Consider the following 25,894-nt stretch of genomic DNA (forward strand, 5'->3'; position numbering starts at 1 on the left):
CCAGTTGTGGGTGTTCGAATCTTGCCACGAAATGACAGAATTGGCCGGTTCGCCGAAGGCCTTTGGGTCCTTTCCATGTAGCGAGAGGACCATCTTGGTAGCAGCGGTTGGTGTGGTCCATCCTGTGAAACATTTTCTCACACACACCATGATCAAGGCCTTTATTATGACCAGGGTGAGTACGATTCCTACGATTATCGCCAGGCCTGTCAACAGCCATTTTACAATGATTCCCGTCCATTCCCGGAACCAGGCTGCTATTCCGGACCATACACTATTGGCTTCTTCCTTTCCCTCTGCCCTCTTCCTTACCACTATTGGGGCCCGTGGTGTCACTATGTGTGTGACGCATGGTGGCCGGGAAGTCAATAATTGTATGGTCGTAACTTCACATATCAATATCAGGGTGGTATTTCTTTCTAGTAAAGCGTGCGTGGTTAAATTGTTCGAGCCTTTTCCCCATTCGAATCCTGCGTTGGCGGAACTTGCTGTCGGTCCAAACTTTCCTCCCCATTGTACTTGCCTCTGACGAGAGAGGGCAACTTGTGTTGACTTCGTTCCGTTTGGATTTGTCATTACAGCCCTCCACATTATATAAATCCACGGGGGGTCCTTTGGTGGTATTAGACAACATGGTACGTTTATCTTCTGCCCCCAGGTAACACTTTGATAATGGACGTGAGACTTAGAGGTTAGGTTTTCATATAATCCTTCAACATATGTCACCATGTCCGCCCACTTGGGGTGTGGCGTGGTGGGCGCTGTGCTGGCGAGGTGATATAATAAACATAGCAGTGCAAGTGTAATTATTCCTATATGTCTACGGCGTATCGGTTGGTGCAGCTCCTGCCCCATCCTGTGTGACGATGGGTGTGGTTGGTGGGACTTCAGTGACCATGGATGCGGGGAGGGCCAACTTACAATGCGTGGCGTGTACCCAGGACGACTTGCCCTCACAAAACACTGCTGTTGGTGTGGTCAGGAGAACCTGGAACGGTCCCGTCCACCTTGGTTCCAGGGCGTTCTTGTGGGTGAAGTGCTCCACGAGCACCTGGTCACCGGCTTGGAAGGTGTGGATGGCCATGCTTCTATTGGTTCGGGCATAATCTCTTGGGTCAATCAATTGCACAAAATTGTTGCATCCCACAGATGCCATTATTCCCATGATTATTTTTAACAAACCAATTTTCCTAATCCACCTTTTCCATTTTTATTTCAATTTAAATTCAATCCAATGTCCTCTAATTCCTCTCTTAGCATCACATGCACCTGTTGCCTACACCTGTTTTAGCCTCTGGCCCAATAGCTGCCCAATATTTATTATGAATATTCCCAATATCCCAATATCTACATTTAAATTATTTCAACTAGAGTGTCAACTAGAATTACCACCAACAAACCACCTTCCAACCACCGCAGGTGCACCTGAGCTCCGTGGCACGCCCGCAACCCCCCCGAAATCAGTGTTCAGAAACATGACTCCATGGACGGCCAGAAAGCCAGACAGACACAGGGACACACACACACAGGGACAGACACAGGTGGGTTATCGCCGGCATTCTGAACAAATCCCCTATTCCTGCCCTAATTTCTGTTGCAACGGCAATGGCAGCCCATCGAGTGTAACCCTTCCCAAGAAACCGCTTCATATCAACTTTGTCGCATGTCACAGCTTACAACGTCCCTTCGCCTCAATTTCCGTCAAGGCACTGTATCAGCGGCACACACGGCATTGAGCCTGCTGCGTTGCCAGCCCGAGCCGTTTCGTCCCTCCGACCTGGAGGACGACTGAGAGAGCTCAGAGTCCCGTCCTCAAGTGAGTATCTCCCTTCATTCAACGTATTCCGCGATCCCAAGTTGGCCCAGTTCAAGTCCCTGTCATGCCGTTGAATTAACACCCAGTGGGTGACTCAGCCTATCATCCTTTTAATTGATTTTGACCTTTACTCCCATGCTAAATCTGGAGAGCTGTTAATGTGGGGATATAATTAAATACATGTTTTAAAAACCTGTCTACACACGCTCTCCATACAGGCTCATTTTCGCCTGCCATTTTCCACAAGCAGACTGAATAAACATTGAATCTCAATAAAAATCCAAACTGACCATCTATTTCTTAGCCCCAAATTTACTCAATTTAATTTTTACTTTTACATCATATAATATCATTCCATCATACCCAATTTGGTCAGAATCTCATCACTAGTTCGTAAATTATTGCAACAACAGGATATCTGACCCTTGACCTCTGACCCAAAAATGCAATCAATGACCTCCCACGTGACATAACCTCATCATTAGGGTGAGCTGCCTCAGGGATATACTCATCCAATACACACATACAATACACAAGTGCCCAGTACTCATCGACATTGCCTAATTTATGCAGGCAATACAAGAAGCCCTTTGTCAATTATTCACACGTCCATAAGTCGGCCAAATACACACACCCGATGAACCAAACCAACAACCGCCAACAATCCACCCAGGAACTCCCGCCAACACAAGCCACCTCCAACGATCCTCAACCAAAATGCGGAACACCCGCTCTCACCCAAAACCACACAGCCTTTCTTGGGAGGCATGCTCTACCATGCAGCACCGTCTCTACCTAGTGCACACCTTCTGCAACTGTGCTCACTCGACACATCCCCGAGATGCATCATGCACCCCATCCACACATCATTCGCACGGCGTGAACCACATCACATACCGACAGTTGAAACCCCGACCGTTTTCATCCCTCGGATGAGCGTTCGACCCACATTATCTTTTCCAAACTTCCACGTCTCCAATACTTTCCCCCATCCGCCTGTGGGGCAGCTTGTCCCACATTATCTGCCCTCAGAACCACATGCATTTTCATAACTATATCATACCTCCATCACTTGCCAGCAAAATCGTTGTCCGGCTCATCGATTAACACAGATGTACCGACGCATCTTGCATCTTCCAGCTGCCATTCCGCATCACATTCGTACCTTGATCTTGCAACTGCCATTCCCTATTTCATCTGCTCTAGACAACCTCATTCACCTCATTCAGAGAGACCTCATCCACACTGTACATCATTCATTGTATGGACAGGACTTCCGGCGAGACCGGACGTCCTCCACTCAACTGTATCGACCGTTGAAGACCAATGCATTATATATTTTACACGTTGCTATCAAAGTTTATTCAGCCTTTCCCCTCATAATTCCATCTTAAACAACGTATTCCTCATGACATTGCATGGCAGGAGTCACAGGCCCCCACTATACTGACATGGCGCCCAGCACACCGCATGAAACACCTTGCTGGCAAGGCATGAACGTCCGACATCCAGCAAAGTCGCAATGGCCCACAATGCATTTGGGCACACATCCTCCAAGCAACCTCATAGCAGGGTTCTCACCCGTACTCACGCATTTTTCTGTTCCATAATGCGCCTTTCTCTCCAGACGGCTCTCCCACACTCGTTCGTTTCAATCTCAACTGCACCTGTCCACAGGATTTTTGGGTCTCTCCCAATCTTCTGCCTATCTCGCCGGCCTCCATGCCAGCCGGCCTGCATCCTTACGCGGCAGCTCCGCGCGTTATTCTTTCCCTCATTATGAGCCCTTAACTTCAGTTGTTCACAAAGGTGCAACCACCCGATGCGGCTGGTTGCATCATCTTCTTTTCATATCTCACTCGTTTTAATCATTGTACCTGGCTCATTATAATCCTCTTTTCGCTTGCCTCGGTCACCCGAATGCGTCCATGCCGTGCACAGCATTGAACATACGCATTCCCTAATCTCGCCTCCGCCCATTCCCGTCTCGCCTCGCGGTTTCCCCGCGTGGGCCGTTGCCGCGTCGCCATGGTGACCAGCCTGCACATTGCGCTCGCGCGTTCACGGCTGGATTCAAGCGCCTTGTGCATTAAATTGATCATCTTAATTCTCCAGATCTGACCTCATCTCTTGTCCGGAAAAAGAAAAGGCTAATACTTGTGCTGCCTGCAGCATATTTTCAGAGCTCCCTCCTGCGGGTACACATTTTCTCTCAAATGCCCACCTTGAAACGCTCTGGATGTGCATGCCTTTAATCCTGGGACTGGACAAAGGCCTTGGGAGGGGTGGGGATCTGGATTTTCACCTTCCTCATAAACTTAACTTATTACCTACGCCAGGCATTCCTAAAAGGGGTTGTCCCTTCTTTTTCTAGCGTAACTTATTACTTATTTATATTACATGCGAAATTTGCATTTATGTTTATTTAAATTATCCAATGGACTACAAAATGTAAATGTTTCATGATATTTGTTATATTATATCACCTTTATCTGTCAATATTGTTGAAATGAAGATCAAATAGCTGTATGTTGAAATATGTTGAAAAAGTCAAAACTTTACAAGGGGTGTACTTACTTTTTCACGTGACTGTATGTATATATATATATATATATATATATATATATATATATATATATACATGTCAAAAGATTTGTAGCTCAGGATTCATATTGTAAATGATAACACACTGAGCAGTAAAATAATTTAAAATAATTTATTAATCGCCTGACGTTTCAAGAACAAACTAGTTCTCTTCCTCAGAGGCGTTGAGTGTGGTGTTAACCGTTAAGTTCCATTGGGGATGGTTCACGTGATGGATTGGTCCAAGTCCTTGCCAATCACAGGGCTTCCCTGGGCATTCAAATTCAAATTCATTCAAATGACTCTGCCGTTTATGACGTTGTAATTGATTTCGTCGTGCTATGTATGTGGGGTGTAAGTCGATGCGTCAGTTGATATCTATCTCTGTATGTTTTTCTCGCTCTGTATGTCTGTCTGTCTCTGTCTCTGTCTCTCTCTCTCTCTCTCTCCCTCTGTTTCTCCCGAACCAATCACAGTGCTGCAACACAAAGTCAAAATTTTCACACTGAATGAACTTTAAGACTTGTATGAAATATGTTGATGGACAAGGCTGTTCAGATTTCTGTGATAATTTCACAGGAAGCAGAGCAATGAATAAATTGCTGCAATGATCATTTGGAGATGAAGGAAAAAGACAATAACCGGTACTTGTGAAGTTCTTATAGCACAGACACAATGATCAATTAGATGCTTGACTCATTCTTATTCTTTGTCCTCATTAGGTGGGAGACAAGCCACTGGAGTTCATGCTCACGCTCCTGTGGTGAGGGTCTGCAATTTCGCACAGTACGTTGCTGGAAGATGCTCGCTGTGGGATTTGATAGTTCCGTGTATGCAGAAATATGTGAGGCAGGACCTCTTTCAAGACCTGCTGACCGTAAAATCTGCAAGAACTCGCTTTGTGGTCCTCAATGGGAAACTTCTGAATGGTCCAAGGTCTGTATTTTGTGGCTGTTTTGTCTGATATTGAAATCCTTCAAATAAACAATCTTCGGTTATCAAAATCAATATTTGGTATACCTTGGATAAGTCATTGGTTCTTCTTTGTCAATCATTGTTCGAATCCATCGTGTTCTGGAATCATGATTACATCATGCGACATCATGATTACAGTGACAAGTAGCATGTTCTGGAATAAACTGTCTTTGGTGTTTGTATTGCTTGCTTGCTTTGACCTGGAAACATACTATCACCACCACTGTAATGTTAAATATCTAATCTTTAGAAGAACTTTGCTCTCTAACTTTAATCATGAATTTATTTGGTCATGAACTTGTAATTTAATAAGAGCATGGTTTGATCAATCTATGGTGAATCTCAGATAAAGTAAGGGGAGGGTTTGGGGGAGGGAGTGAAGTGAAAAGATTCAGTGTATTATTTGGCGGGGTATAGGAATTACATAGAACGGGTAAAAAAATATTATGATTCACATTTTGTACATCAAAATTATATAAATGTACCACATAATTACATTTGGTTTCTTCCCAACACCTGCCCATTGTGCCCTTTCATAAACTGCTCTCTAACTCAACACCTGAATGTAATTCAGTGAAAAGTTATCAAATGAACAGAAACATTAATACAACCATGCATAAGGTGGGCATGTTGGAATGCTCATATCACACAGGTATGGTTGATCATATGACCTTTTAAAGCGATCAAACATTGATTTGTTTTCTCTCAGGACCCATCTTGTTTATCTACTATTTTCCTCCTTTACTCCCTTCCTTCCTCTCCTCCACACAGTGTTCAGCCCAGTGCGGCCAAGAAGGCATAGAGCGACGAGAGGTTCGATGCTCCGTGGAAGAAAGTAAGTGTGATGTGGAAGTAAGACCTCCTGATACTCAAAGATGCACAGCCCCTCCTTGCGATCGCCGATGGAGTGCCTCCGAATGGGGACCGGTATGGATTAGAGTTGGAAAAGGAAATGATCTGCTGATGACAGGTTGAAACATAAGTAATAAAGATTTAGGATATGAATGAAGATGTCCAACACCCAATCTCCACCACCATGGATCACCACAAATAAGGTGATTGGATTTGCAAACGTTTTGAGAAACACATTACTGCAACAATTGTTTATTTTAACTTAATTTTCATCATAAACACATAAGTCGAAGCACTCTGACAATAGAAGTAGCAAACACAAATTGTTTTAATGGCAAATAGACAAACAGAAGAAGAGGTTGACAAATATATCTATAAATGAATAATAAAGTTGAAATATAAAGAAAGAAAAAGAAAAGCCTTGAAATGTATTCTGACCCTTGCACACGTTATTAGTAAGCATCAATAAGCACTTACAAAGGATGATTATTTGTGATTCCGATGTGGGATGTTCAAACGTTTTAGGAATAAAATATTCACAACAGTCCAAGAAATGCAAACAGAAACTTCAGGAACAAGAACCAACATTTCTTGAAAGCTTATGACATGTTTTTTTTTTCTTTTTCTATCACTGATTGCTATTACAGTAAGTCACTGCTAGAGTTAGTGAGAGGCCAAGGTCTGAAATTGGCATTTACGCAAAATCCTTGTAATTGACGTTCCGAATGTGTGCCCCTCCACGGTTCAGACAGGTATTGATCCTGCCTCCAAAGTTCTGTCCAACTTTCCTGTCGGTCTCAGGTGGTTCTGCCCCCCAGAAAATGTTGTAGTTGTTGATGGCACCGTTAAAGTGGAAATGGGCTTCATCACTGAACCTCATCAGGTTGACCCAGTTTGGGTACCGCTTCATCCTGCCACTGTGCCAATTTTTTTTTTTTTTTTTTGTATACAGGATTGAGGCTCGTGTAAGAGCAAACATTAATCACAAAAAGACAAACCGACACATAAAACATAAGATAAAGGGAGCGGGAGACAAGATGGGGGGAGAGAGGGAAGCACACAAGTACAACATTTGAGAGCAGGGACATCAGGAGATCTGTGGGAGGGAGAGGGTTTGGGGGGAGGAGGCACGGGAAAGGGGTGGGGGGCGTGGGAGAGGTATAAAACACATTGAAACTGCTAGGACCTCCAGGAAAGAAGTCGGAATTTCAAAAAAATGGATTTGGGGTGAATTAACGGGTGTAGAAAAGATCAAGGTTTTGGATGGGGGAAGACAAGAGATGGTGGTGAACAGCTGTTTTAAAGACCTGGAGGGAGGAGTGGGATTGAATAGAGTGAGGGAGTTTGTTCCAGAGGCGGGAGAAAAGAGGAATGAAAGAGTGAAGGTGAGCAGAGAGTCTTGATTTTGGCAGTTTAACCATCAGAGGGTTGCTGGCAGATCTTGTGCGACCTGTAGGAATATTTGGGGAACAGAGCACAGACAGAGCTGGGGGAGCAAGGCCGGAGAGTCGTCGGTAGAAAACAGAAAGACCACCAAACCTGCCTGCGGTGATTGAGTGAAAGGCCCTTGGAGTTAGCTTCATCCCGGGAGATTCCAATGATTCTGAAATCTTGGTTTCAACAGCGTGAAGCCGAGCTAGGTGTGAGGCAGGAGCACCAGCCCAGAGGGGAGAGCAGTATTCCATTGGGCTGCGGTTGAAAGCCTTGTATTTGGTGAGGAGCTCAGGTGTGCCAAGAAAGGACTTTGCACGACGGATGCCCATTCGGCGACTGGCTTTGGAGGCCAGCTTGGATATGTGGTTTTCCCGCGAAAGATCATGGCAGACAGTGAGACCCAAAAGCTGCACATATGAAGTCTCCTTCTCATGTCATCTTGACTCAGTTTAAGCCTAATAGGTATGATGTATGGGAAAAGCTTCAGTTACTGAGTGAGGATATGCCAGACTCATGTTGGTTTGATGTCCATCTACTGGGAGCGCCGGCGGTGTGACTTCTTGGGACTGTCCACTGCAGAATCCCGCACGGCGTTGATGTTGACTTGGCTCTTGGTTACTGATGCTGGCCTGCCACTGTTGCCCTTGCTCTGGTTGTGCACTGTACCCTTGTGCTCAAAATGTTTCACAATACGTTGAGTGGCACAATTTGTGGGTCCATCACGTGTTCTGAAGTCGTATTCCCGGCAGAACCTCCGGCAGGTGTCAACATATGATTTAGTCTCCTACCACAGAGCTACCACTTTTGTCTTCTTCTCCACTGTCAATGGCATAGTTGAAAAGCGGCGCTAGAAATCCCAGGGAACAAATACCACAATAATACCACCAAACCCTGAAAAGGAAAGCGGTATAGGTCAAAAAACAAAGAAATGGCAGGAAGTCAAAGTTGTATCAATCTTTTTGAAACACCCTGTATATATCGTCAAACATTTTGGTATTTCTTGAACGATTGTGGGTATTTTGTTCACCTAACTTTTTGAATGCCCTTCATAGCTTCTACAATCTTGCTAAACTTGAGAGAGTAAAGCTAAATTCACAATTCCATGTCATCAATGAGTGTCTGAATGCCTGAGTTGATTTTTATGCTATATATGTGTTTGCAGTGCTCTGGGAAATGTGGTGAGGGGACCATGCAACGTCACGTTACCTGTCGTAATGCCTCTGGAGAGGTGATTGCCCGGAGTCAGTGTGACCCAGCTACCAAGCCCTTGTCTGTGTATCCCTGTGGCCAGAAGGAATGTCCAGCACACTGGTTACCCCAGGAATGGGATCAGGTACGGTGAATCACATTTCAACTACCTTACACAAAGTGTTCATGTTTTTCTTTAGTTTTTACATTGGAAGAGGTACCTATTAGAATGTTCATAAAGATTTTCTCAAGCTTGGTTGTATAGACAATAATTAATAATAAAATTAAGTTCATGAAAAGCAGAGTCCACCAAGCAAGATGGATGAATGTGCCATGTGGACTTGGCAATGGTGCAGATTAGGTGATGTGATTTTCTTTTGATGTGGTGATCATAACTACCAAGTTTGGTGAATCTCTGCACAACCGTTTAGGATGAGATACGTAACGGACAGAGAGACAGACGGAGCCGATTACAATATCCCCCAGCTTTTGGTTTTTTAAAGTGTGGGTTACCCTTGCCAAATTATTCCAATTCATGGATTTGACACACTGTCAAATTATCGATCATCTATATACACATAAGTTCACGAGCTTTTATGAGAATACATTGGGAGTCATTTATCAAACATGAACTAAAGAGTTGTTAATAACCTCGTGAAGCAATGTTCTATTAGTTTTGAAAAATAGATCACAAGTCTCCAAAGGGGTCACCGTTACCTTTATTCAATTCCTAAAGTTGAAAAACAGATCTGAAGTATTTCACCTTAAGGTAAGCTGAAGCTAATTTGTTGGATGTAAGGGTCATTATTTGAGGGCCAGGGTGAGATAGATACCAAGACAGAGCTGGTATACAGGTTTGGGCCTGTGATCCATTGGACTGATCTAGCCATGATTCCCTTGGATATTATGCTTTGTGACAGTAGGACAAAATTGGTGCCATATAAGGATCATTGTATGAAAGTACCAGCATATATTAATGTCCCTATCATTGTATGAAAGTACAAGCATATATTCATGTCCCTATCATTGTATGAAAGTAAAAGCATATTGTTGCGGATCTCAGCGCCGGCCTTTCCCCTTTACCAAGGGGGGATTAGTCCCCTTGTCTTTTACTAGCCGACGGGACCCGGGACCTATGACGTCCTTCCCGGACAGCGTTAAATAGGGTTTTAGAACTATGAATTCGCTATTACCTAAGTACTAACGCTGACCGGAAACGAGGAAATAAGCCCCGCCCGAATCACGGGTGCTAGTGGAAACGCCGAGCGGTAGCGACCCGTGACCCGAGCCATTATCAAGGACTAGATCCCGATCCGAGCGGTTCTTAATCATGCCACGCTTACCCAATGGAGAAATCACGGAAACGGTCGAATTTGGGAAGAAAGGAATAACAGATTTATTTACACTTTCTACAATAAAGAAGAAGAAAACACAGTGCAGCCTTAAACAGTCTTAACTTATCCCTGGACAAACGGGCCCGTCACACTCAGACACACTCACACGGGGTTGCAGACGAACAGATTGATGGTCCAGGGATGGCGTCCAGGCAGCTCTTGCTCCGGTCCCCCTCGCACCGCGAAGGAGACGAACAAAGATGGCAGGAGCTCTCCACGTGTCGTTTGGCACGCACGGGATTATTATAGGGCAAACGGTAGGCTGGCTTTGGCGGTTGCACTTGCAGCTCAGCCGCGTACGTAATAAACGGACAGTCCATAATAGTTCAATAAACGCGAGCAATGCGATTCTCAATCTCTCAATGCGCTCTCTCAATACAACTCTCTTGCAATGCGCGACTCCGTTCCGTCCTCGTAGATCCCTTCGTAAGCGCCTCTCCCTTTTCATCTGAGGTGGGGGCCTCGCGCCAAGGGTTTTATTGCCACGTACTTGGAACCCTCTCGAACTCAGACGTTTCTTGCCACGCCCTATCAAGCCATGCCCACCGAGCTCTGGTTGGCTGTTGCCCTCACCGTCACCGCCTTCTGACGTGCTGCTTGACGCGGCACACCTCGTCCTCGCGCTCCTCCCTCTTTCCAGGCCTACCTCGTGTCATTGGACTAGTTTCAAGCGAAACCAAGGGCAGCGAACGCTGCTGGCAGCCAAAGCGTAACAAACGGCTGCGGGTAGCCCAAAGCGTAACAAACTTGAGGGATGCCAAATGGAGCACGGGATCGAGCTCGCCCATAATGGAAATTGGAGGGTGGCCGCGTAATGAAAGGACCTAAGCTTAATTCTTTACACAACGCAGATGTCACGAGGGAAATGGCCTACTCTTACACATACTATGACATAACTAATTATAATGGGCCTACGTGTTGCTTGTGGACTAACTATGGGGGGCAAACCTTTAACCTTTAATGATGTTATATGTACAATTCTCAAAACCTCAACACTGCCCTCCTCTTTGCCAGGCTCGTCCCGGAGCCGAACCCACACAAGTGAGCACGACCGGTTTTTAGTAAGGGTCAGGACTACTTTTTAACTTATGTGTGACACTTAGGTGTGGTTCCCCTCTACATTTACTCTAACACCCTGTGTGTGACAGTTTTACAACACTAGATATATCCCACCTACTGCGTTGTGTACTAACTAACAGATTCACACCCACAACTAACCGAATTATGGAAAGAATTCTCAAACTACACATAAAGCCGGTGGGGAGCATGTTATTTTCAAGACTAATCTACTTATTTACAGTTCTACAACCCAGGACCTGTTCTTTTGTGGGAAGAAATTTGAGGAGAGAAACACAATGCACTGCACTGCACTGCACCAATACACCAGAATAAATGCACCAAAATGCACAATCACAAAAATGCACAAAATAAATGTTTGCTGCTTGGCTGCTGCGGGGCTGCTGCTTGGCTGCGTCTTGCGTCTTCCTGCTTAGTCTTTGGTGTGCCATAATTAAACTTGAAGATCTTCTTTCCTGGCACACCGGAATAATAAAAAAATGCACAAACCGTGTCCGTTTTTTTATTTGTTAGCAAGGCCAATCTCATGGTCCATCTGCGTGACTTTGACGCCACTTAAAATCAGTGGTCCGCAGGGCAAGATAACGCTTGCTGCAAATGTTTGCTCGGCCAAGATGCCAGGCCACAGAACGTGTGGTCCATAGGTGTACTGGTGCAGCCAGAGGTAGCAGAGTGCAGTGCCAAAGTGCAGCCGCACAGCTCAGGGTTCCTGCTCACCCCCCTCAACAAAAATAATGGGTCTATGGGTGGGGAGGAAGGACAAAGCAGAGAGTCAGCGGAGGAAAGGGCGCAAAGGTACACACAATGCAAGGCAATGCAACATGAGGAGCACGGGGGAACGAGCAGAGAAAACTCGTTCCTAGCCGTTCGTAACCCCCCATGTCAGCCGACACTACCCTTGCCCCTCCCCTGTATTTTTTTTTTTTTTTTTTTTTTGTATACTGAATCGAGGCTCGTGAAAGAGCTAACATTTATTTCACAAACAAATCAACCAGACAAACAAAATATACAAAAGAGGGAGCGGAAGCCAAGATGGGGAGAGAAGGGGAAGCACACAACCACAACATTTGAGAGCAGGGAGAAGTGTGGGAGGGAGAGGGCTTGGGGGCAGGAGGCGTGGGAAGGGGAGGGGGGGGGGGGAGGTATAAAACACATGGGGACCGAAATTAGCGGGGGTAGAAAAGATCAAGGTTTTGGATGTGGGAGGATAAGAGATGGTGGTGAACAGCTGTTTTAAAGACCTGGAGGGTAGAGTGGGATTGAAGAGAGTGAGGGAGTTTGTTCCAGAGGCGGGAGAAAAGAGGAATGAAGGAGTGAAGGTGAGCAGAAAGTCTTGATTTTGGCAGTTTAACCATAAGAGGGTTGCAGGCAGATCTTGTGTGACCTGTAGGAATATTTGGGGGACAGAGCCCAGAGAGGGCTGGGGGGGCAAGGCCAGAGAGGAGTCGGTAGAAGACGGAAAGACCACCAACCTGCCTGCGGTGAGTGAGTGAAAGGCCCTTGGAGTTAGCTTCATCGCGGGAGATTCCAATGATTCTGAACGCTTTGGTTTCAACAGCGTGAAGACGGGCTAGGTGTGAGGCAGGAGCACCAGACCAGAGGGGAGAGCAGTATTCCATAGAGCTGCGGATGAAAGCCTTGTATGTGGTGAGGAGCTCAGGTGTGTCAAGGAAGGACTTCACACGACGGAGGATGCCCAGTCGGCGACTGGCTTTGGAGGCCAGATTTGAAATGTGGTTTTCCCAGGAAAGATCATGGCAAATAGTGAGATCCAAAAGCTTGAGTGACAGAACTTCTTGGAGAGGATTATTCAGAAAGTGGATGGGAGGGTTTTCCAGTCGGTCTTTTCGGAGAGACATCGTAAGAGTGTGAGATTTATCAGGATTGAAAGACATGTTCCATTTGTTTGCCCAGTCTGTGATTTTGTCCAGGTCTGCAGAGAGTGAGGAGGCTGCAGTCTGCCGATCTGAGGGATGAGGAATGGAGCGACAGAGAGTAGAGTCGTCAGCAAAGAGATAGAGAGGATTTTCAAGAGAGTCAGAGAGATCATTGATGAAGACCAGGAAAAGCACAGGGCCCAGAACACTACCTTGGGGAATTTACACTTCCTTTACAAATTCGTCGCTACGTCTTGTCTTTTCTATCCCCCCTCTACTCCAAATTCGTCAGCCAATCCCTCCCAAGAAGGAAGGGATGGAATATCACAATGTCACATTCACGTCATGATGCGTCTTTACCATCCAAACATTTGCAAAATCTGGTGTGGAGTTCCGTCTCCTTGGTGAGCGGATGCAGATGGTGCGAAGAGATTCTCATCCTAACTATACTCTCGTTGACATTAACTTTTAAACTACCTGGGGTCATGCCCTGCCAATTGGCATCTTTAAACTATGCGGTTCTAAAAACCAATTCCCATTGACCCACCCTGTGGTGCCCTACCAAATTTGGGTCTCACTCCCCCAATTTTTCAATACTGTGCCTTCGCACAATTTCGGGGCTGGGTCGTGTGGCTCTACTAGCAGGTCTACCTACCTGCGCACCTCTGCCACTGAAGTCGCCACCCGAGCTTGCCTAGCTCCTTGCGACTACCCTAACTCGGGGAAGGCCCCTCCTGGCTCTCTCACCCCTCTGATGCCCTCTCTGGCATTGGGCTACCCGGGTCCTTCTCTCAGATCCTCGGGCCCCACTGAACACTACTCTGACTCTACCTGGCTCCCAGAGCCTACCTGCGGCCTCACCTGGCCGACAGACTACCAGTGGCGGAGTGCCCCAATAACTATACTCACCAATTAAGCCCACACGCCCAGCCATCTCCACAGACTCATGCACCCCTCAAAGCACTTCTTTGCAACTACTCGCACCACAGGTGTCAATATCCAACAATTTACCTAAACCCTCTACCTAACTTTAAACTACCCTCCCCGGGTATTCGTGAAGGGGTCCATCCTCCCCCCATTCACTCCTTCACACCATGCACTCCACACCACTCATTCCACACCACTCACTCCACACCATCTATTCCACACCAAATATTCCCCACTTGCACACCATGCAAGTCCATTCACACAACACCATTACACATGTCCTCAATACACCACTCATACACTTTCTCTGGTCATCCCCGACCAATGCCTCATTTGTGCAAATTCATCCACAAACAATTTCATTCAATTCCTCATTTGCTCACGCTCACCACAAAGATTCTCATTCTCAAGCTCATACACACAGCATCATATAACTAACTACTCCCCTCTAAAACTCGTGCTTTCCCGTCTTCCCTTACACTAAGCACTCCCTCGTCATTATCATCCATCTAATCTCTCTACGTCCCCTCTACCGGTACAAAAGTCACTACTTAAATCTTGTGTCTCCTATGGTCATCTCTAAATCCCTATCAATATCCTAGCCCACCCTCGGCTAGTTTTCACTGCCACCCCATAATCTAAAGCTCATGTGCCCCAATGAATGGTAAAGCTACCATTTGCCATCACTATCGCCATTTGTCCACTCCACTTGAGCCTCTCCGTGCGGGAATACATTTCCGTTACAGCTCGGCTTCGAAAAGCCAAGCAATGCATGCGGGTGGTTTGTCTCCTGTTGGTTGAGTCCGTCCGGCATTTTCGATTCTGGGGAGGAGGCATGCTTGGGCCGAGGTTCCAGGCGCCATCCCTACGTGAGGCTTTGCGGCCCCATGCACGGTGGCCCAACCTCCCCCGGTCGGAGCACCGCGCCCACCAGGGGTCGAAGGTCCGACCTCTCCTTCCTCCCTTTAAACCGTGCCGTTCGCTTTACAACGCGACACCGACCATACAGGGTGGGGCCCGGCACGAATTGTGCACGGTGCTCCTTGCGAGACCGTCGCGGCAACGATCCCCGCCGGCCCCCGCAGCACACAAAGCGCACCACGCCCCGAGAGCTCGCGTCGGCTATACGTCGGCCTGAACGCTAACCCGGTCTGCGTCGATCCTTGAGTCGCATTCTCATCACACGCGACCCGTTTCTCACTCGCACAACACGGCGCTCCAGCGCCTCTCATACAACCCATGCATTCTGTTATTGCACTCGCTCTCCGCACACGGTCCGGTGTGCACTCGTTTCCCACACACTCCGGTGCACACTCCTCAGGCGCACTCACCCCGTTCACACATTCCATTACCACACATCCTCGCGCACACCCTGGTGCACTCATACCACTCGCGCACTCCGTTACACACTTGGCCATCGCGCACCCTCGCGTACACTCTCCCGTTACATCCTCTGTAACACCCACAGGTGTGCACTCCTGCACATACCCAATCAGCGCACACTTACCCACGGGTATGCAATCTCCTGTCGCACACCCAATCACGCGCTCTGGTGTGCACTCCCACACACTCTCTCTGGCCATCTCTCACTCTGTGTCACACTCCGTTCCACACTCCGTTTCACACTCTTCCCACATACACTCCATTGTGCATTCTTCTTCGCACTCTAACACACTTGCGCTTCGGTGCCGTTCGCACCCACGTGCCATTCGCTTTCACACAGCGCACCACGGACCTTCCACGAGCGCCCGGGTGACGTCGCGATCCCAAGCGCGCGAATTTTTTTTCGCGCCAAACACTTTCGCGCCATACATTTTCCTACTCACTTTCGGGATTCTCTTCTCCTGCTTTCCCGCCAACACCCGCAAACTTTCATTCGGGTTAGGCAGCACGACATCACCATGCGAATCCAGACTTTGAGTACATTCCATTTCTTCCCTCGATTTAATCTCCGATTCTGCCGTCTCTTCGTCCCCAATTTCAATTATAATTTATTTTTCTTTATTAAGCTCGACGACCGCTGGCGCAGATAAAAGAAAACTTTCCAATTCGGCGGCCGTCGGCTTTTCCACACCCCGAGTCGCGATTTCTACCCCCGTCATTTTAACTGCGCTCGGCTCTACACCGCTCTCCACGTGTTTCTCACATCGCGTTACCCCGTCGCGTACCAATGCGACTTTCCCGCTCAACCTGCACCTTATGTCTTTCCCCATCTCCTTTATTAACTCCCCTCGGGTGTCCATTTTCCCCTTTAATTTATTTATTTCATTCTGTCTGGCGCCCATTATTTCTTTCATTTCCCGGAGTTTCTTTTTTATTTCTCTGCTTTCTTTGGTGGATTTGTCACTCAATTTTTTTTATTGCCGCCATCAATTGCGCCATGAAGGCTTGCATGTCCAGTGTCCACCCCCCACTTGTGCAGCGGGTGCGGCCCTCATCGCCATGTACGAGGCGCCGCCATTTTCTTCCCCTGCTACCTCTACTGCTGTACCCTCATCAATTGCATCCTCCATTTCTCCCAATTCTTCCCGGAGGTCATGGGTTATTAATTCTAATTCCTCCTCTACCTCCTCATTTACCCCCACCGGCATCCGACCGTCTTGGTTATCCATGGCACGATTTCAATTTGGATGTTAATAATTAAATTTCGGCCGCTCGTAATTTTGAGTGCGTTAGGCGCACTTCAGGTCCAATCCCACTCCCCTGACACCAATTGTTGCGGATCTCAGCGCCGGCCTTTCCCCTTTACCAAGGGGGGATTAGTCCCCTTGTCTTTTACTAGCTGATGGGACCCGGGACCTATGACGTCCTTCCGGACAGCGTTAAATAGGGTTTTAGGACTATGAATTCGCTATTACCTAAGTACTAACGCTGACCGGAAACGAGGAAATAAGCCCCGCCCGAATCACGGGTGTTAGTGGAAACGCCGAGCGGTAGCGACCCGTGACCCGAGCCGTTATCAAGGACTAGATCCTGATCTGAGCCATTCTTAATCATGCCACGCTTACCCAATGGAGACATCACGGAAACGGTCGAATTTGGGAAGAAAGGAATAACAGATTTATTTACACTTTGTACAATAAAGAAGAAGAAAACAGTGTAGCCTTAAACAGTCTTAACTTATCCCTGGACAAATGGGCCCGTCACACTTACACACTCACACGGGGTTGCAGACGAACAGGTTGATGGTCCAGGGATGGCGTCCAGGCAGCTCTTCCTCTGGTCCCCAACTCGCATCCGCGAAGGAGACGAACAAAGACGGCAGGAGCTCTCCACGTGTCGTTTGGCGCACACGGGATTATTATAGGGCAAACGGTAGGCTGGCTTTGGCGGTTGCACTTGCGGCTCAGCCGCGTACGTAATAAACGGACAGTCCGTAATCTATCTATCTATAATTCCAGTAATCTCTGTGTGTATGTTTGTATGTTTGTATGTTTGTATGTTTGTATGTTTGTATGTCTGTATGTCTGTGACCGCTGTTTCTCGACAACCACGGGTCCGATATACTTTAAACTTGCCAGGTATATTGCTGGGGACCCGAGGATGTGCCTTTTCAAGGTTTCATATTAATCGGAGAAGTAGTTACCGAGCTATGTCCAAAAAGCGATTCAACCAATCAGAGAGCAGCGAGCTATCACGTGTGCCGAACGTGGCGAACAGACTCTGCCTCGGGCGGCACATTTGAGAGCGTATTCATTTATTTCACGTTTGCAAACTATGTTGGCGCTATGTTGGCGTTAAACTATGTCTTAAAACTAATAAAAACCCCGGGGGGATTGTCACTGTACTCGCAAGCCGTTCGCCGTTCGCTTTGGCGTTGCGAATGGACCAAAACATTTCATGCACCAAACCATTTCATGTAAAGCGTTCGCCGTTCGCTTTGGCGTTGCGAATGAACCAAAACATTTCATGGACCAAACCATTTCATGTAAATAGAGGGGGGGATATAATTTTAGATATAGATATAGTACGGGCATGCCCTAGTATATATAACTTGATAAAGTTTACAAGAGCCAAGAAGGAAGGATCCAAAAATATAGTCTTTCAATCTCCAAGTTTTTTGTTTTTTTTAAACCAAAGCTGACAGAGAGGCTTCTACCACAATAAAATAAGGACAATGGAGAAGGCAACATAATCCATGAGAACTTAACTTGGTGTTTTACCATTAGTCGGTGAGGGCCCAATGGAAGCACCAAATACGTCATTTGATAAACCAAAATTAAGAAACAGTCTTACTGGCGAAGGCAGTGTTGATATGCCTTGATGGACAGGTAGAACAATGGATGGAATCAACTAGACATTGATGGAGGTTTAGGAGTCGCGGAAGGCGAGAGAACGAGGCCATTCGTAGGGTTCGAAGATGGTTTATTGTAACAGCAAGATCCAGCTCACTAAACTCGAACGGAAGTCGGCACGCTTATATAAAGCCGAAAGCCCTCTTCGGAGGGCGTGGCTCCGGCAACCGCGCGTGCGTCAAGTCCGCACAACCACAAGTCCAACAGGTCCGTGCACGTGTATTATGCCCAAATAAGGTAATCACATAAGGTAACCGCCACATGCTGTTACCTGCACATAAGGTAACCGCCACAGAGGTATGATAACTGCTGTGAGAAGCAAGGAGAAGCTGATGTTTCGGGCGTTAAGACCACCTTTTTGCCCACAATTCATGCCCACAACGTCATCTTATCCTTGCTTCCCACTGTGACTATCATACCTCAAGCAACATCCCGTTAATTTCATCCATCATTATCCCCCCCCTCTATTTAGATTATTTCACGTTGGCAAACTATGTTGCCGCTATGTTGGCGTTAAACGATGTTTTAAAACTAATTAAAACTAATTTGCGATTCTTTCGCTTTCCTGCGCGTTTGTGCATGCTATGGCGATTTCTTTACCAAACTCCGCAAGCCGTTCGCTTTGGACCAAACCATTTCATGTAAATAGAGGGGGGGGGGGGGGATTGTCACCGTACTCGCAAGCCGTTCGCTTTGGACCAAACCATTTCATGTAAATAGAGGGGGGGGATATAATTTTAGATATAGATATAGTACGGGCATGCCCTAGTATATATAAAATACAGTTTGTGTGTGTGTGTGTGTGTGTGTGTGTGTGTGTGTGTGTGTGTGTGTGTGTGTGTGTGTAATGTTACTGATAGACTCCTAAACGGAGAGGCTCACATACTTGATATTTGGCACAAACATGGCCATTGAGCCTGGGAAGAACATGGCCAACCTAAAAATTTATTTCATAATATTTTTTTTACCTCAGCGCATTTCAGCGAGGAATACTATGACCGGAATGGCAGAGCAGCGCGCTGATTCACTCAGAGCGATCACGTGATGTTCCTTACCGCCATTAACTCAGTTACGCGTTCGCACATATTTCAGAGCAAAAAGCGATTGCGTTTTTTCACATTTCAGCGAGGAACATTGCCATTCACACCATATAGGTTTTTTTTTTCTTTCATCTTTAGATCCATATTTTTTGCCATAACGTAGCGCATTATGGCTCTCTCGAGCTCGAGTTAGCCAATCACCTGGGAGTATGAGGCCACATTGGCCATGCCCACGACACGAAGCAGAGTTGCAATCGATCGCTCAGAGCGATCACGTGATGTTCCTTGCCGCGCAATTGCGTTTTTTCACATTTGAGCGAGGAACATTGCCATTCACAGCACATAGGTTTTTTTTTCTTTCATCTTTAGAGCCATATTTTTTGCCATAACGTAGCACATTATGGCTCTCTCGAGCTCGAGTTAGCCAATCACCTGGGAGCATGAGGCCATGTCGGCCACGCCCACGACATGACGCAGAGTTGCAATCGATCGCTCAGAGTGATCACGTGATGTTCCTTGCCGCGCGATTGCGTTTTTTCACATTTCAGCGAGGAACATTGCCATTCACACCACATAGGTTTTTTTTTCTTTCATCTTTCGATCCATATTTTTTTTCAGCGAGGAATATTATACACGGAATCTAAATCGGTGGCAGAGCAGCGCGCTGATTCGACGATTCGCACGCCCTCCCCCCTCCCCCTCCCTCTCCCCCTGGATAAATTTGTTTGTCGAAGCTTGCAATTTTCGAGTATGGTCTTGTATGGTAATAAATGGTCTATCATTTCATAACATCCTCTCTTACCTCCTTTATGTTCTGCCTCTAAAGCTTCTTGTTGAGGGAGGTGTTCGTAAATTTCATCCGTGATTAATCCAGTTAAAAGTTTGTATGCTGTTGGTAAGCATGTTATTGTTCTATATTTGTGACGTACATGAGTTTCAGTGGATTTTCTAGCCCATTGTTTTCAATGTTGTGTTTCTTTTTTATTTGTCTGATTCTTTTGTTGAGCTTTGGATTTCCGTTTCCCTTCTTGAATTGTTATATTTGTCCCGTTTTCCTCCTCGGTTTGTCTCTCTGCTTTTCCAGTCTCTGTTTGCACGGTGGCGTTTTGTTTCTGGTGAGATCATCAGATCTATCCTTTTTGTGTGGTTTGCCTGTTAATTTTTCAAGGACATACAGTGCTGCTGCAAAACTCACATCGTTAATTTCTCTCAGATTAGGTAATTTGAGGAGCATTTTAGTGACTGCTTGGTTTATTCTCCTTACTTGCATCTTCAGTTGTTTGTTGTTTTTTTATTCGGTGGAGTTGAGGTCTTTGCCTGCGTGATATTAGTCTGATTTCCTTTATTTTATTGGCCAACTCCTCTTCAAGCCTATGCTGTTCGTTGTCATCCTCTTCCTCTTCTTCATTCTTTTGTTGTCTATTATTCTCCTCCTTATTGTGATATATCTTTATTGCTCTTGTTTTATTTGCAAAGGTGCTATTTGAACTGAGTTAGGAACTTTGAGAGTTTTTCCCTTTAGAGGTGTTGCTGCAGCATTTGCTTTTGTCAATCTTTCATCCCGTTTTGGAGTTTCTAATTTTGTTTCTTGATTAAATTCTCCAGTCTTTATCACATTTTATAATGTTTCCACGTGTCAGCTCTTATACGAGCCTCATCTTGGTATACAAAAAAATATAAAGCTCGTGATATATGAGAGGATTAGTACACAGAAAATAAATAAATTGATTGATAACATCATAGGTGATAGATACATACATACTGTTACGTATGGGGGTAGGCAATGAAATACCTTAGGCCAAGTAGGATTGTATCAGGCAGTGTGCTCCGAATGTCGTGAAGAAGAAGAAACCTTACTGTAACTAAGTCGGGCCGGATGTCACGTAAGTGTATATTTGTCTCCGTGTGAGGGGTGGAGCTATGCTAATTAGTTAGGGTATAAAGGTAGCTTCCCTGTTTGTAGTCGCCTCTGTGGTTTTCCCTTCGTTCCTTATGACACTTACAGCACCAGCCATGCATTCAGCACCTAATTTAAACCACATAATCGCCGACTGGATCCTGAACACTACCACTGACGCCAACCAGCCAAGCCATCTCAAGAGGCGTCAAGAAGGGCCGTGAGGCCCTGCCCCGAAAGGAATGATTGATAGCCATAGACTGATGCGATGGCGCTCTTTGATTGGAGCGCGGGTGACGTCAGAGAGAACATTCCAGCACCAGGAGTAAAAAGGCGAAGCAACCGCCATCTTTCACTCTTTCTGTCCCGGGCTGGCCACAGGCGGTCACAGTTATATGCTTGCTTTGGTCCAGGCAATTGGAACAAGCAGTCGCACGTCCTTGTCGATCTTTTGGTTCGTGGCATTCATCGCAAGCAGTCACAGTTTATACACTCTTGGTTCCGACATTTATTACAGACAGTACATTTCGCATTCGCTCTTTTGTGCTGGGTTCGTGACAAGCAGTCTCGCAGTTTATACACTCTCTCTGTCCTGGCTTCCATCGCGTACAGTCACATTTACTCTCTTCTGTCCTGGCCTTCATTGCGAGCGGACGCATCCTTCTCTTTCCTCTCCTTGGTGTTGGCTCGTGACGGCTGCGTTTCGTGCCATGTGCACCTGGGAAGTTCGGGACGGTCGGAGCTCGGTGCGGCTGAGCGAAAAGGACGTGGGAGGAGCTCTGGCCTGTTCGCTTCGTGTCGGTGGCAGGCGGTGAACGCGACTTCGTGCCAATGCGTGTTTTCCCACGCAGGGACAAGGGATCAGTGACGGTCAAGGATGCCAAACTGAGTACCAATCAAATGCTACACACCACATTTTTTTAACTTTCATTTATTTCTCCCGGTGTCTGTATTTGAGTCCACCTGGAGGGTCCCTCGGTTAGTAATTTAGTGTGATTGTTATCTATCTTCTATCTATCTTCTTCTTCTATCTTCTATATATATATAACAGAAAGTTTTTGTTTGTTTGTCTGCACGTGCAAATCTCCTGAACGGTGAAAGATAGGAGGAAACCTCTGAAACAAAAAAATGTTGGGACGGCGTTACGGATTCGTCACTTCCGTTGTTGTGGTTCTCATCCACTGTAAACATTTTGGGTTGCATGTACTATTATTGTTATCATTTAAGTGAATTGGAGATAACCGTTTTCAAAAGGTAAAAAAAGTTAGTGTTTTTAAAAGAAACCGGAAACCGGATCGGGAACCGGACGAAGAAGAGGAGGAAGAAGAGGAAAAGGAGGCGGAGCGAGGGAGGTCGGAGAAGGAGCCGAGCTGCGTTGAGGTTTTGAGCAAACGCTGGCGAACAAGGGTCATGAGTGAACTTTGGGGTTTCCTGGGAAAGGGATTCCTGCGACAGAGTTGTTATCGCTGTGACAGATAAACCTGCATGACAGGTTTTGCAGTCGATTCCGAAGAGAATCATTGGAGTGCCGTTGCGTCTCGAGAACGGACCGTTGGCCATTTTGCCTCGCGCCTGTTTTCGCATCGCTCCAGGTTTTTCACCTCGCTTCAACCATTTCACCGCATCCAGACGTTAACCTGGTGTGTGTGTGTAATGTGGATTTTGAGTGTGAATTTGCGGTTCGCCGATTGGGAGCCGTTGAACGTCCATACCCGAAGGTGTGATTTCCCAGCCGCCTCTTGAGGACACTTTTGCCTATCTTTGGCAGTGTGACTGTCAACCGAATGGGATTCTGGTCTCGATACAACCTCATTCAGACGATCACTGGAGCGTGGATCGACTTTGGCTTGAAGCCGGGACAGACATTGGGAATGTTATTTTCGATCACTTGGAGCACAGTGAGTTATACGAAACAGAGTTGTTAGTTATACAGTTGTACGAAACTAATGGTACCATCAGAGGAATGATATATTGGTTGTACAATTGATTAATATTGTTATTGTACTGTTATTTTTGTGTGATCTTTATACAATACTTGTTTGTTGGTAACAATTGGTGTGGTTTCACCATTTATCTTTGACATACAGAATAACACATCTTTCTGCCGTGACTCCTCTCGGGGCTCGGAGGTACACCGTGACCGGGGTTTGGTGGAGGGGCACGTAACAGAGGGCCCCGGGAAGGTTATAGGCTAGTTGGCGAGGTCGGTCGAGGCCGCCTCGGACGGGCTGGGCCTATTTCGCAATTAAAAGCTGAGCTGAATTGCAGGAGTCAATCTTCTACGGCCGTGATTAAAAGCTGCATTATAGTCGTAAATTAACGAAATGTGGCCATGGTTGGATAGTCAAACTCCGCTGCTTCGCAAGGCCGCATTTTATTCCTTTTTTAAAATTTATCTTTGAGCACTAACTGATACTGGGCTCGCCTCAGACCTATGTACAGAAGATTAAATTCATTCAAAAATAACCCGGGCAACGCAGGGTGCATTCAGCTAGTATATATATATATATATATATATATATATATATATATATATATATATATATATACAGTCACGTGAAAAAGTAAGTACACCCCATGTAAAGTTTTGACTTTTTCAACATATTTCAACAAACAGCTATTTGATCTTCATTTCAACAATATTGATAGATAAAGGTGATATAATTTAACAAATATTATGAAACATTTACATTTTGTAGTCCATTGTATAATTTAAATAAACATAAATGCAAATTTCGCATGTGGAAAAAGTAAGTACACCCTTGGCTCTAATAGGTGGTATTGCCCCCTTTGGCAGAAACAACCTCAAGTAGGCGTTTCGTACAACTGTCTACCAGTCTGACATCAACTGTGAGAAATTTTTGCCCTCTCCTCCATGCAGAATTCTTTCAGCTGTGCGATGTTTGAGGGGTTTCTTGCATGCACAGCTCGTTCCAAATCCCCCCACAACACCTCGATGGGATTTAGATCCGGGTTTTGACTTGGCCATTCCAGAACCCTCCATTTCTTTCTTTTCAGCCATTCCTTGGTGGATTTACTGGTATGTTTAGTGTCATTGTCATGTTGCAAGGTCCACCTTCGGTTGAGCTTCAACTTTCCGACAGATGGCCGCACATTATCCTCAAGCACCCTCTGGTACAATGAAGAATTCATAGTGGATTATATGATGGTGAGCTGCCCAGGCCCTGATGCAGCAAAGCTGCCCCAAACCATAATATTTCCACCACCATGCTTTACAGTTGGTATCAGGTTATTGTGGCCAAATGCTGTCTTTGGTTTTCGCCAAACATGTCTTCTGGTACTGTGGCCAAATAGCTCTACCTTTGACTCATCTGTCCAGAGCACATTGCTCCAGAAATGCTGGTCTTTGCCGAGGTGTTCATTGGCAAACTTTAGTCTTGCCCTGATGTTCTTTCTGGACAGCAAAGGTTTCCTCCTGGCACACCTCTCATGTAGATCAAATTTGTGCAGCCTCTTTCTGATGGTAGACTCGTGCACTTTGACATCAACAGTGGCAAGAGCTACCTGTAGGTCCCGTGATGACATTCTGGGGGTTCTTGGAGACTTCTTTCAGCATCTTTCGGTCTGCTCTCGGGCTGAACTTGCTGGGGCGGCCTGGCCTGAACAAGTTGGCAGCTGTTTGGAATCTTCTCCACTTGTAGATGATCTTCCGGACAGTCGAATGATTGATTTCAAATTGCTTGGAGATCTTTTTAAATCCCTTCCCAGACTCGTCGGCATCTATAACCTTCTTTCTGAAGGCCCCAGAGAGCTACAGTATTTTGATCTAGGCATGGTGACGCCGCACACTTCAACAACAAAGAGCAAACCAAATTAAATGTCTGAGGTTTAAATAAGTCAGGCTCCTCCAAGATCCTCTCTAACGATGTTCTAATCATTTGCACCTGAGCTTGTGCACCTGATTCTAATTTTAGGTATTTGAAGTAGTGATAAATGTAGGGGTGTACTTACTTTTTCCACATGCGAAATGTGCATTTATGTTTATTTAAATTATACAATGGACTACAAAATATAAATGTTTCATGATATTTGTTACATTATATCACCTTTATCTATCAATATTGTTGAAATGAAGATCAAATAGCTGTATGTTGAAATATGTTGAAAAAGTCAAAACTTTACATGGGGTGTACTTACTTTTTCACGTGACTGTGTGTGTGTGTGTGTGTGTGTGTGTGTGTGTGTGTGTGTGTGTGTGTGTGTGTGTGTGTGTGTGAGTGTACTAGCATGGCTCGGCTTGCCACGCTTGCCTCACCATGCATCGCTACAGAGGAACGGGCTCGTTTTATGAGGATAATGACTGTACCTGAGGTGCTGTGCTGTCATGATTTCCACCAATCATAATACAAACAAACAATTATTTTGCACAGATATATTTGTAGTATATGTGAGATTACATTTTTATAAGCAATTTAAGTTGTAGATTTAGGTTGAATTTTTTTTGTTTTGTTTTTTCAAAAAAAACCCTCAGCACATACATATGGGAGGGGTAGGTGCGAACTGGAAGTTTGGGACGAT

General features: G+C 45.9%; 1 protein-coding gene across 1 annotated transcript in view; it reads left to right on the forward strand.

Moving 5' to 3' along the window:
* Positions 1–25,894, forward strand: part of ADAMTSL2 (ADAMTS like 2) — a 123,185-nt gene that overhangs the window by 58,542 nt on the left and 38,749 nt on the right. Inside the window, 3 exon segments of the mRNA XM_078767006.1 lie at positions 5,122–5,335; positions 6,146–6,301; positions 8,823–8,993. Of these exon segments, the coding sequence (XP_078623132.1) occupies positions 5,122–5,335; positions 6,146–6,301; positions 8,823–8,993 (541 nt within the window).

The sequence above is a fragment of the Myxine glutinosa genome, chromosome 13 (genome assembly GCF_964187855.1).
Source record: "Myxine glutinosa chromosome 13, kmMyxGlut1.1, whole genome shotgun sequence".
Classification (NCBI taxonomy): Eukaryota; Metazoa; Chordata; class Myxini; order Myxiniformes; family Myxinidae; genus Myxine; species Myxine glutinosa.